Source organism: Heloderma suspectum, chromosome 1 (assembly GCF_057233095.1).
Source record: "Heloderma suspectum isolate Gila_16-S chromosome 1, 16-S_ref, whole genome shotgun sequence".
Classification (NCBI taxonomy): domain Eukaryota; kingdom Metazoa; phylum Chordata; class Lepidosauria; order Squamata; family Helodermatidae; genus Heloderma; species Heloderma suspectum.
In genome coordinates, this window is record NC_139458.1 from 23741057 (window position 1) to 23755308 (window position 14252).

At 41.1% G+C, this 14252-nt stretch overlaps 1 protein-coding gene across 3 annotated transcripts in view; it reads right to left on the minus strand.

Annotated features, from left to right (window-relative positions):
* WDR20 (WD repeat domain 20) overlaps window positions 1-14252 on the minus strand; it is a 77917-nt gene that overhangs the window by 24421 nt on the left and 39244 nt on the right. For all 3 annotated transcript variants that reach the window (XM_084838429.1, XM_084838444.1, XM_084838435.1), the window contains exon 2: window positions 2332-2514. In XM_084838429.1, coding sequence (XP_084694555.1) covers window positions 2332-2514 — 183 coding nt within the window. The remainder of the gene's footprint in view (window positions 1-2331; window positions 2515-14252) is intronic.

The following is a 14252-nucleotide window of genomic DNA, read 5'->3' on the forward strand; positions in this document are numbered from 1 at the left end:
TGGGTATATCTTCCCCTTTCTCCCTTGCTTTTTGCTTCCCTTCTTTCGTGAGCTACTTGTAAAGCCTCATCAGACAGCCACTTGGCTTTCTTGCATTTCTTTTTCTTTGGGATGGATTTAGTTGCTGCCTCCTGAACAATGTTACGGACCTCCGTCCATAGTTCCTCAGGCACTCTGTCTATCAGGTCTAATCCCTGAAATCTATTCCTCACCTCCACTGTATATTCATAAGGGATATGATTTAGGTCATACCTGAACGGTTTAGTGGTTTTCCCTACGTTCTTCAATTTAAGCCGAAATTTTGCAAGAAGCAGCTCATGATCTGAGCCACAGTCAGCTCCAGGTCTTGTTTTTACTGACTGTATGGTGCTTCTCCATCTTTGGCTGCAAAGGACATAATCAATCTGATTTCGATATTGACCATCTGGTGATGTCCATGTGTAGTCGCCTCTTGTGCTGTTGGAAAAGAGTGTTTGCTATGATCAGCATGTTCTCTTGGCAAAACTCTATTAGCTTTTGTCCTGCTTCATTTTGTACACCAAGGCCATGCCTGCCTGTTATCCCGGTGATTTCTTGACTTCCTACTTTAGCATTCCAATCCCCTATGATGAAGAGGACATCTTTTTTTGGTGTTAGTTCTAGAAGGTGTTGTAGGTCTTCATAGAACTGATCAACCTCAGCTTCTTCGGCCTCAGTGGTTGGGGCATAGACCTGAATTACTGTGATGTTGAATGGTTTGCCTTGGATTCGTACTGAGATCATTCTATCATTTTTGAGATTGTACCCCAGTACTGCTTTTCCCACCCTTTTGTTGACTATGAGTGCTACTCCATGTCTTCTAAGGGATTCTTGCCCACAATAGTAGATATGAAAGTCACCTGAATTAAATTCGCCCATGCCTGTCCATTTTAGTTCGCTGATTCCCAAGATGTCGATGTTCAATCTTGCCATCTCCTGTTTGACCACCTCCAGCTTACCTTGATTCATTGATCTGACATTCCAGGTTCCTAAACAATATTGTTCTTTACAGCATCGGATTTTCTTTTCACCACCAGACACATCCACAGCTGAGTGTCCTTTCGGGTTTGGCCCAGCCACTTCACTCTTTCTGGCGCTACTTGGAAATACCCTCTGCTCTTCCCCAGTAGCATATTGGACACCTTCCGACCTGAGGGGCTCATCTTCCGGCGTCATATCTTTTAGCCTTGTGATACATTCCATGGGGTTTTCTTGGCAAGAATCCTGGAGTGGGTTGCCATTTCCTTCTCCAGTGGACCACATTTTGTCAGAACTCTCTGCCATGACCTGTCCGTCTTGGGTGGCCCTGCACGGCATAGCTTATGGCTTCACTGAGTTACGCAAGCCCCTTCGCCACAACAAGGCAGTGATCCATGAAGGGGAACCCCTCCACACTGCGTGGCAAAAGACTTTTGAAACTAAATAGAGTTGCAAAGACAGCACGGGGTGTGCCTGTTTAACCTAAAAGGTCAAAGAACTCACTGAGTGAGTTCAAGCGGATGGGCTTGCATAAGGAGTTCTTTGGATTCAGATGTCTGAGAACTTAAGTGAAGGAGCTAGAAATTAAACCTACTCTGCAAATAAAATAGCTTCAAAGTGTGTACTGCTATCTAAAACAACAGAAGTGCAAACTAGATAATGGTTTTATTTCTTCACTTAAGTATTTTAAGGAATGCTCAGGCTAAGAGAATAGCCATCTTTGCTTCATAGGTGACTTCCTTCAAAACAAAGTACCACTCATTTTTTCTCATGCAGACTCTACCCCATTTGTTTTCAATCTGAGTCAACTAGGATTCCTGTTGAATTTACACCAGTGTTGTTTGTAAACATGTCCCCAACCATGGTTTCAAACTGTGGTTTGGCATGAAATATAGTTAGCAAAAACACTAGTGCAGATACAATGCTGATTATACTTCACCCCGAAAGCTAAACAACGATGTGTGTATGTGAGAACGTGCACAAGAGAGAAGTAACATGCAAGCGCATGAGTTTAGGAGATGGTGTGGATCTAATGCAGCTCAAAGCCAGAGTGTACTGCTGTAAACAAATCCATACAGCGCTCTTGCTCCCAACAGTAAGTGAAGGGTGAGAGGCTGGGGGAAGGGTGAGTGGCGAAAACCACATTATCTTCCATGTGCAATCCAGTGAAACAGTATGTAAAATAGAAGTATTTTCCTATATTCAGATTATTTTCCTGTATACATCCAAGCAAACTGTTTCCAAGAGTGGAAAAATAAGTTAACACATACACAGAGAACTTATAAAAATAATACAAGTATGTTTGCATGCACCAAGATTAAGACATAAACTTACTTCCTCATTAAACAGTTTGCTAGTTTCTTTTTTAATAGGATCTATAAGTTGCACCTGGCCTGCAGAAAAGCCCACTAGTAGAGAAACACTTTCTGCCGTGGCTGTTAAATGATTGAAGTCATGACACGTAGGTTGTGTTCCTTTGTATATCCTTTTATCTATTGGTTTACTCAAGTCAGCAGCCTGCAAAAAGATTGAAAATGAGATTAGCAATGAGAACTCTGTATTCCAGGGTGCTTTACAATAGGACGTCTAATGTTTGTAGCACACATGGCAATGTTACAGATTAGAAAATGCTTTAAACCCAAATTTAAGTAGACAGTTTGTAATCATGTGCAAGGGATGGCAAAGTTAGGTATTCCTGGGCATCACTATTTTCTTGATCAGAAGGCTAGAGTGCATTTTGCTAGACAGAGATTTACCTCCTCACAAGCAGTCAGGGTTCATTAAAAAAGTTGGCACCCAGTTAACAGAGCGCATTCATTTAGGGAAAGCATTGCATACTAATATATACAATGATATTACATGCAAATCCAAGAGTTTCAACATTGTGTGGGATACCTCTATTCCTTGCAACAATATTTTTCATGTAAATACTAGTGGACAAGTGTTTTATCACACATTGTTAAGACATTTGGAGCAGGATCCGGATGACCTATGAAATTGCTGGCAGATGGCCATCCTTGATTCACTGCATAAAGCAAAACATTTCAAGAATCTGTTGCACCACTGTATTAAATGGTGGGCCACTAAACTTCACACTCCTTACCAAATATATTGATGGTACATCTCTGGCCATTGAAGTCATTCTGAATAATCGGTGGCACAACAAACACAGCTTTTGTTTGAACAAGGAAACCTGGGTTCCAATATTTACTGCTATGAAGTTCACTAGCTACTCTTGGTAGGTCACTCCCTTTGTCTAATGGACAATGGCCATGCCGGCTGGGGGATGTCAGGAGTAGTAGTCCAAGACATCTAGAGGGCACCAGATTGGGGAAAAATGGATTAGAGTGCCATCCAAATATGGCTATTGCTTTCACCTCAGGAGTACCTGTAACAAAGTGTTTAGTGTTGCAGCACCTGCCCTCTGGAATACTCCATACTGACAAGTGCCTTCAGTTTTGATCTTTAGACATCTGCTCAAAACCCACCTCTTCATGCAGACTTTCCCTTAGGGGTGACCCAGCCGGTATAGTTATAATCAACCAGTGGTTTTTACATTATTCTTTTTAGAAATCGTTTTGTTATTTACATAACACATAGTGGTATCAGTATACCCAATACATAACACCACCAAATACTACTCACAATGATCAAATTTTGACATCAAAGATAATCATGAATTAAAAGTTGACATTAAATCAGATCCAGAAAAGGGTTTGAATGATTCCTGCGCTTGTTCATTCCAATAAATAAGAAAAGACTCCACTTTTCTAAAAATTGATCCTCTATTAGTTTCCCTTCTCTAGCTCTTACACATTAGTTTAACCATAGTAATCACAACCCAGACCCTAAGACACCAATCATTAATTGAAGGTGGGTTAGCCTTCTTCCAACTAAAATGGACTGCCATTCCATTGCTGCTGAGAAGTGAATCACCATTTCAATATCCTCACAAGCAACTATGCCCTCAAAGATATCCAAAAAGAACTACTAATGGGTCCTTAGGGAGTGCATATCCCAAAATTAAACTGATCTCATTCAACACTTAGGACCAAAATCTTATAAGTAGGCAAGTCCAAAAGATATGCAGAAAGTCTGCTCTATCCGAGCCACACCTCCAGCATTTATCTGCAGCATGCTTATAGATCTTATTTAGTCTAGCTGTTGTTAAGTACCACCTAAACATAAGCTTATAAAAACTTTCCTTGATGTTCATGCATGGTGTGCTTTTGGGCTGGTCTTCCAAATCCACACCTTCTGGTCAATATTTCTTCCTAAGGGTGTGATCTTATGCATGTTTAGACAGAAAGAAGTCCTACAACTCCCAGGATCCCCCCAGCCATTGTATGGTCAAAATAATGTTCATTATAATTTATTGACGTTAATGGGAAAAAAACAGGTCTTAATTTACTTTTAAACATTTGCTACATTTTAAACAGATTCCTGGTACTGGGGTTTTCTCTAATTGTAGCCAAATCCTTTTTACAGCAAAACAAAGAATATCTTGAATGTAGGTTGTTAACTTATGCTGTTCTATCTTTCTCTCCTTATCCAGTGTGAACCATGATTTTAATAAAGTCAACACAGATGCTGTATGCCACCTAATATAGGGAAATACTATTCTCCTTAAATTATATGGTTGATACAGTACCCTGGCAGCTACTCTAGCTTTTTTCCTCTATCCACCAGAAATTTAGTATTGATTTTTGCCATTCAGTAATAAGCAATGTACTGGAATATTCAAAAATAAGAAAAGTAATCATGGGAGAACATTCATTTTAATAATGAATACATTATTTACGGACTTATTTACATTAACTTTATACAGTGAAATTTTACCAATTTTTTCTATGTCTAGCATTTTCCCAAATGATTCAGCTGGTCTTTGTAAGACCAATGCCATATGATCTGCGTAAAGATTAACTTTACACTCCTCTTGCCCAAATTTTACCCTGTCCCACTCTTCTCCTTCCTGAATAAATTTTGCCAGTGATTATTTTATTGTACTTTTATTGCTATATTTTATGTTTTTATCATTTTTATTAACCGCTTTCATAGTTTACTGGAAAGCAGTATATAAATTTATGAAATAAATAAATAAAGGAGGCTTTTCTACATAAACGAAGAACCAATTTGATCATTTCTCAAATATGAATATTATCACTCTACCTAGGAAACGTAGGCATTTCATTTTCACCTGATGAAAACAAACTGCTCCTGTTTGCCTAGTGACTACCACAACAACTTGCTTTGACCTATCAGCCACGGCCATTTCATTTTTGTTTGCTACTTTGTTTTTGTAAGTGTTGCGCTGGATCAAGACAGGATGAAGCAGGAAGGAGCAACACTACAAAGGAGAGAAGAGAAAATTGTCCAATGCACAGTCTAAGGTTCATAGTTACTCTCACAAATTGTCAAGGCTGCTGTCATAAGACTGACCCTATATGGGAATATTTTAAAGACACCACCTCTATAGATGAAAAGGGAACGCCTGCAAAACGCATACTTTGTGCCGAATAGATGCAAAGCCTGGTTATAAGAATGAATATAAATACAGTGTAGAGTATCCAATGTAAATAGTTTACACTAGGGTGACATCATTTACATTAGCAGTAGTACACCCAGCATTTACTATTGGATACTATCCTTTATTTAGTTATAAATTAATATGGTTTAGTAGTCAGAGCTACACTACTGTTTAGGAACTATGTTATACTTGAGTTTTTGGTTCTAAAGGAAGCAAAGGCCAAGTGTAGCCAAACGCGTACCCTGGATTTTAGGAAAGCCGATTTTAATAAACTCAGAACAGTGATAAGGAAGGTCCCATGGCAAGAGACTCTAACAAGAAAAGCAGTCCAAGATGGGTGGAAGTTTTTAAAAAAGGAAATTCTCAAGGCAGAATGACAAACAATTCCAACAAGAAAAAAAGGTGAAAGACAACAGAAGAAGCCAATGTGGCTTAGAGATGACCTGAAAACAAAAAAGGACACATACAGGAAGTGGAACGAAGGCCAAGCAACAAAGGAAGAGTACAGGCAGGTAGCACATAATTGCAGGGATGGCATCAGGAAGGCTAAAGCTGAGAACAAGCTGAGGTTAGCGAGGGATGCTAAAAGCAACAAAAAAGCTTTTTTCAGCTACGTGCATAGTAAAACACAGAGGAAAGAAATGGTGGTTCCGCTATTAAATAAGGATAGGAAAAAGATAGCAGAAGTGCTCTATTCCTACTTTGGCTCAGTCTTCTCCCAAAAGAGGGTCTATGACCCCCCTAGCAAAGGCGAAGTACAGGTAGAAGGGGCAGGATTGCAGCTCGAGATCAATAGGTGTTCCTTGACCATATGCCTAATTACTTTGAATGAGTTCAAATCTCCAGGGCCAGATGAACTGCACCCTAGAGTAATAAAGGAACTGGCAGAAGAACACGCAGAACCACTGTCTATTCTCTTTGAGAAATCATGGAGGATGGGTGAAGTGCCAGATGACCGGGGGAGGGCTAATGTTGTCCCTATCTTCAAAAAGGGTAAAAAGGAGGAACTTGGGAACTACAGACCAGTCAGTCTGACATCAATTCCTGGGAAAATTCTGCAGCAGATGATAAAGCAATCCATCTGGAAGCACCTTGAAAACAATGCCGTGATTACTCCAAGCCAACATGGATTTGTCAAAAACAAATCCTGCCAGACGAATCTGATCTCATTTTTTGATCAAGTAACCTCCCTTGTGGACTGTGGGAATGCTGTGGACATAATATACCTCGACTTCAGCAAAGCTTTCGACAAAATGCCCCTTGATATCCTGATGAGCAAACTAGCTCAAAGTGGGCTAGATGAAACAACGATCCGGTGGATCCACAGTTGGCTACAGAATCGGACTCAAAGAGTGCTTATCAATGGGATCTTCTCAAACTGGGGAGAGGTAACGAGCGGGATACTGCAGGGCTCGGTCCTGGGCCCAGTGCTCTTCAACATTTTTATAAATGACTTGGAGGAAGAGGTGCAGGGAATGCTGATCAAATTTGCAGATGACACAAAACTGGATGGGATAGCTAATACCTTGGAAGACAGAAACAAAATTCAAAGGGATCTTGACAGACTGGAGTGCTGAGAGAAAACAGAATGACATTTAATAGGGATAAATGCCAAGTTCTGCACCTAGGAAAAAGAAAACAAATGCACAGTTACAAGATGGGAGATACTTGGCTCAACAACACTACAAGCGAGAAGGATCTTGGAATTGTTGTACATCACAAGCTGAATATGAGCCAACAGTGCGATGTGGCTGCAAAAAAAAAAGCAAATGCTATTTTGAGCTGCATTCCAATTCCAAAGAAGGGCAATGCCAAAGAGTGTTCAAACTACCATTCAATTGCGCTCATTTCACATGCCAGCAAGGTGATGCTCAAAATCCTACAAGCTAGGCTTCAGCAGTATGTGAACCGAGAGCTACCGGAAGTACAAGCTGGGTTTCAAAGAAGCACAGGAACTAGAGAACAAATAGCCAACATTCGCTGCATCATGGAGAAAGCAAGAGAATTCCAGAAAAACGTCTATTTCTGCTTCATTGACTACGCTAAAGCCTTTGATTGTGTGGATCACAACAAACTGTGGCAAATTTTGAAAGAGATAGGAGTACCAGACCACCTTACCTGTCTCCTGAGAAACCTGTATGAGGGTCAAGTAGCAACAGTAAGAACCAGACATGGAACAACCGAGTGGTTCAAAATTGGGAAAGGAGTACGACAAGGCTGTATATTGTCACCCTGCTTATTTAATTTATATGCAGAGTACATCATGAGAAACGCCGGGTTGGATGAATCACAGGTTGGACTTAAGATTGCCGGGAGAATTTTCAACAACCTCAGATACGCAGACGATACCACCCTAATGGCAGAAAGCGAAGAGGATCTAAGGAGCCTCTTGTTGAGGGTGAAAGTGGAGAGTGCAAAAGCTGGTTTGAAACTCAACATTAAAAAAACTAAGATCATGGCATCTGGCCCTATCACTTCCTGGCATAAAGAAGGGGAAGAAATGGAAGCAGTGACAGATTTTACTTTCTTGGGCTCCAAGATTACCACAGACGGTGACTGTAGCCATGAAATTAAAAGACGCTTGCTCCTTGGGAGGAAAGCTACGGCAAACCTAGACAGCATAGTAAGAAGCAGAGACATCACCTTGCTGACAAAGGTCTGTCTAATCAAAGCTATGGTTTTCCCAGTAGCAACGTATGGTTGTGAGAGCTGGACTATAAGGAAGGCTGAGTGTTGAAGAATCGATGCTTTCGAACTGTGGTGCTGCTGGAGAAGACTCTTACGAGTCCCCTGGACTGCAAGGAGGTCAAATCAGTCCATCCTAAAGGAAATCAACCCTGACTGCTCATTGGAAGGACAGATACTGAAGCTGTAGCTCAAATATTTTGGCCACCTAATGCAAAGAGAAAACTCCCTGGAAAAGACCCTGATGCCGGGAAAAAGATTGAAGGCAAAAGGAGAAAGGGACGGCAGAGGATGAGATGGCTAGATAGCATCACTGATGCAATGAATATGGACTTGAGCACACTCCAGGAGAGAGCGCAGGACAGGAAGGCCTGGCGTGCTATGGTCCATGGGGTCACAAAGAGTCCGACATGACTGAACAACTGAACAACAACAACAACAAATACATATAGCTTCCAAATCCCGGGAAGTACTAGTTCCCCTCTACTCAGCGCTGGTTAGGCCTCATCTGGAGTACTGGGCACCACACTTTAAGAAGAATGCAGACAGGCTGAAGAGGGTTCGGAGGAGGGCAACAAAGATGATCAGGGGACTGGAAACAAGAGAGACTGAAGAACTGGGAGACTATGAAGAGAGACTGAAAGAACTGGGCATGTTTAGCCTTGAGAAGAGAAGACTGAGGGGAGATATGATAGCGCTCTTCGAGTACTTGAAAGGTTGTCACGGAGAGGAAGACCAGGAGCTCCTCTCGATCATCCCAGAATGCAGGACACAGAATAATGGGCTTAAGTTACAGGAAGCCAGATTCCGGCTGAACATCAAGAAGAACTTCCTGACTGTTAGAGCAATGCAGCAATTGAGCCCATGACCTAGGGAGGTTATGGGCTCTCCCACAACGGAGCCATTCAAGACGAGGCTGGACAGCCATCTGTCGGGGATGCTCTGACTTGGATTCCTGCATTGAGCAGGGGGTTGGACTCGATGGTCTTATAGGCCCCTTCCAACCCTACTATTGTATGATTCTAACTATATGACATAGTATCAACGAGAAACTAAATCAACACATCCTGAAATGCATTATTATAGTAGGGCCAACAATTACATTATGGAAGGCATGTTTTCCATGTGATCCTTGCTATTAAGAGACTGTTAGGCTCTCAAAACTCTTGCATACTTTTTTAATGCAATTCACAAAGCTGCAAAATAAAGTGTCCAATACTACACTCATGCCCTCCTCCACAGTACTCCAGTCCATCCCCTCTTCCACCCAGTTTTAAAAAAAACACCACCCCCACCAATGCACTGGGCTTGATCTTAGCCCACAGAGAACGTTTGCATCTTAGCCAAAAGGCTGAGAAGCAATAGCTCACCAATGTTGTCAGCATTCCTTGGCGTCTGAGCATGCTCAGCCCTCACTGGGATTTTTTCTTTTTGGAGGTTCCCCCATAGGTTTTTTCCTAATTTTGTTTGTACTTCTGCAAACCTCCCCCCCCCCCCGCCCCGCCAAGCCTGCTGATGTCTCCCTCTTGTGCATGGATGATGCCATATTGCCTACATAAAGACCGGAACTCAGAGAACGGAGATTGCTAAGTGTGTGTGTGTGTGTGTGTGTGTGTGTTCGTGTGCGCGCATGTGACAGAGACAGACAGAATTATTCAATATTTTAAAAGGTCTTAATAACTGGATGTATCAGAGATCAACCACAGTTGAATTACAGTAAAAATTATGGAAACATGTCATGGGTATAAGCCTAAATTAGCCTCCTAAGAGTCAGTGTGCACAGGGAAAATGTAAACAGCAGAAAACTGCCCAGATAACAGCTAATTAAGTGTTACCCTGATTTTTGTCAGACATTCAACTTAACATGGATACATTAAGCTTTTTATTAGTGTTAAAACAGAGGCCATTCGTTTGCTCAATTTAAATGTGTTTACATTATCCTAAAATGCAATACAAACTGTTAACAATTTATTTGGGTCAAATTAATGTTGACATGACTGGCCTTGGAAATTATAGCCGACTCTGCACAAGAGAATCAATAGCAAATATCTAAATGCTTCCAGAGTATAATCTGAAGGCACATAATATAACTACCTTGCTGCAGCTAAGTAGGTCTGTGTCTGGTCATTGTCTGGATAGGAGACCACTAGGAAACCCCTTGTTTCCCATTTGATTAAGCATAAACCTTAAGTGCCCTGATACTGGAAACCAGCAGTTGGTAAACACATCACAAGCACTGTGATTTAAGATCCGATTTGTGGAAACCTATGATAATCAAATATTTACTGTTTAGACAGCATTTCTGTCTATTCTATTGGCTCAGGATCAAGCAATGCCTACGGCTACATTTACCTCCCCCCCCCCCCAACACTGGCTATGCTGGTTGGGGATGATAGGAGTTGTCCTCCAGATGTGTTGGATGACACCAGGTTGAGTAAGACTGACAGAGGTTTCATCTCTATCTCTTACAGCTCCATCCAGTTTTATTTTAAGCTTTTGTGAATTGTCCAGATTCAGATTTTGTTCATTGAGCATGTGGACTGACAACCTACTTTCGAGACACCATATAATTACGATGGTTTCAGTATCGGAGTTCTTTTTCACTATCTGAAACAATGTGTATCTTTGTCAGGGGATGGATCCCAAGGTGCTTCGTTAAGGGTTCGATCCAAAGGTGCATTTGTTTGCTCAAGGTGCCCTCTTGAATTACCCTTCTACAGCAACCCCCAACACTCCATCCCATCTGTTTGTGAGCCCCCTGACACTCAGTAGCAGATGGAAAGAATACAGGGGGCTGCAGTGAAGAAGGAGCAAGAAAGTCCTATTGCATGAAAAGAACTCTGCTCATGCTTCTGGCTCCTGTCCTAGAACTTTTGATAGCAAGAATGGGATCAGCAGCACTGAATGTTTCATTATGTCTAAATGGTTGAAATGGGATTTTCAAAAGTTCCAAATTACAAAGATGTTATACCCTCTTTCCTGTTCTATACTACAGCAGTAACTGATTAAGCTTTGTGTCTGGGGGCTAATCAGAGTCCACTAAGCTGAAGAAATAAGTTTACTTCTGAATTACTGTGTACAGTCATGTGAAAAAGAACGTACACCCTCTTTGAGTTCTATGGTTTTACATATCAGGACATAATAAAAATCATCTGGCCCTTAGCAGGTCTTAAAATTAGGTAAATACAACCTCAGATGAACAACACCACATGACATATTACACCGTGTCATTATTTATTTTACAGAAATAAAGCCAAAATGGAGAAGCCATGTGTGAAAAACTAAGTACACCTTATGATTCAATAGCTTGTAGAACCACCTTTAGCAGCAATAACTTGAAGTAATCGTTTTCTGTATGACTTTATCAGTCTCTCACATCATTGTGGAGGAATTTTGGCCCACTCTTCTTTACAACATTACTTCAGTTCATTAAGGTTTGCAGGCATTTGTTTATGCACAGCTCTCTTAAGGTCCCGCCACAGCATTTCAATCGGGTTGAGGTCTGGACTTTGACCGGGCCATTGCAACACCTTGATTCTTTTCTTTTTCAGCCATTCTGTTGTAGATTTGCTGGTGTGCTTGGGATCATTGTCCTGTTGCATGACCCAATTTCGGCCAAGCTTTAGCTGTCAAACAGATGGCCTCACATTTGACTCTAGAATACTTTGGTATACAGAGGAGGTCATGGTCGACTCAATGACTGCAAGGTGCCCAGGTCCTGTGGCTGCAAAACAAGCCCAAACCATCACCCCTCCACCACCGTGCTTGACAGTTGGTATGAGATGTTTGTACTGATATGCTGTGTTCGGTTTTCGCCAAACGTGGTGCTGTGCATTATGGCCAAACATCTCCACTTTGGTCTCGTCCGTCCGAAGGACATTGTTCCAGAAGTCTTGCGATTTGTTCAGATGCAACTTTGCAAACCTAAGCCGTGCTGCCATGTTCTTTTTAGAGAGAAGAGGCTTCTCCTGGCAACCCTTCCAAACAAACCATACTTGTTCAGTCTTTTTCTAATTGTACTGTCATGAACTTTAACATTTAACATGCTAACTGAGGCCCGTAGAGTCTGAGATGTAACTCTTGGACGTTTTGCAATTTCTCTGAGCATTGCACGGTCTGCCGTAGGGGTGAATTTGCTGGGACATCCACTCCTGGGAAGATTGGCAACTGTCTTGAATGTTTTCCACTTGTGAATAATCTTCCTCACTATAGAATGATGGACTTTAAATTGTTTGGAAATGGCCTTATAACTCTTCCCAGATTGATGGGCAGCAACAATTGCTTCTCTAAGATCACTGCTGATGTCTTTACTCTTTGGCATTGTGTTAACACACACCTGAATGCTCGAGACCAGAAAACTCCTGAGACTTCGGCTTCTATAGAGATGATCACACTTGCTGATGATCAATTAATCAAGGGCATTTGATTAGCAGGACCTGGCTGTTACTTAGCCTCTTCATACCTATGGAAGCAGTAAGGGTGTACTTAGTTTTTCACATATGGCTCCTCCATTTTGGCTTTATTTCTGTAAAATAAATAATGACACGGTGTAATATGTCATGTGTTGCTGTTCATCTGAGGTTGTATTTACCTAATTTTAAGACCTGCTAAGGGCCAGCTGATTTTTATTATGTCCTGATACGTAAAACCATAGAACTCAAAGAGGGTGTACGTTCTTTTTCAATTTCAAAGCTAAATTACTTTGAATGTGTAAATCAGCTTGGTATTTAAGCACTAGCCTGGTAGCCACAGGCGAGAAGGAAAAGCTCCAGGAGGAACTCTCTTCTGACCGATCCCATCAGGCTAATATTTGGGGGTGGGGGGCAGGCTTGGAACTTGTGGATTTGTTTACAAAGCTGATTTAAATCTATTAGTACCAGGGATCTTTATTGGTACAGGGCAAGCAGCTGAAAGATTCTGTTCTATGACGGAACTACATTGAATTAATGAGCATTTAATGCAAATCATGTGCAAAATAGCTGCAGCTTTCTGGCTCATTACATACTTAATGACCTCTAGGCAATTATCTGGACTCAATCATCCAGACAAAACTAATATTTACAGAAAACCAACCTCTATCATTAAGATATCCTGGTGAGGATTTTATTTACACCAGAATTTATGTACCACTTTCCAGCCACACAAAGGCTGGCAAATGTACTGTATGTAAACAAGGGCACATAGTAGATGAAAGAAATCCTAACACATCCTTTAGAAGTATCAACCCAAATTATCTGAATTGCCCCAACTTGCTCTCTTTGTACCATGTTTACTGAACTTTTGGATTTGACTACTTCTCCATCCACATTTACAAAGCCTTGGTTCAAACCATTTTTCTTTCAGGCTTCAGGTGGTACCCTTGAAAACAAGGATGTCCCTTGTTTTATATTCTTCTGTAGTATTTTTTGTTTAAGCCATAGGTCATAACAAAACTCTAATGCCCCTCAACACAATTTAAGCTGTTAAGTCTTGTTAGAGATCTGCACAACTTCAGATAAGTAGAGATGGAGACCGCCAGCATCATCCAAAACACATTCTTTCAATACACATACCACCACTGTCTATTTGTCTTACGTCAACTTCTATCATTTGACTAAGTGCTTCAGATGGCAATTCAGCACTGGGCATCATGCAATTGTGCTATATGAATGGATAAAGACTTTCATTCTTTTTGTCCGGTGCAATATTCAACTGGTTCATTTATCTGACAATTAACTCTATGGTTGTACAAGGATGACAAAACATTATAAAACCTTGACACTTCCCCAGCTCATCTACAATAAAGTTGGATGATACTTGCCGTTATGGAAAACATTACCAAGGCACAACTTATTAGAAATGCCTTCCACTAACTAAGTTCACTGGAAGCTCAAGTCATGTTCAATGATGCTGCTAGTCACTTTCTATAAATAATCCTTAAAATGACCTTAGCTCATTTCAAATGAGATATTCCAACTTAACTGCATTGTAAGGCCCAATTAAACATTATACAGAAGTGTGCGTGCATAACATTATTATGCTGCTCTTTAGAAAAATCAGAAGC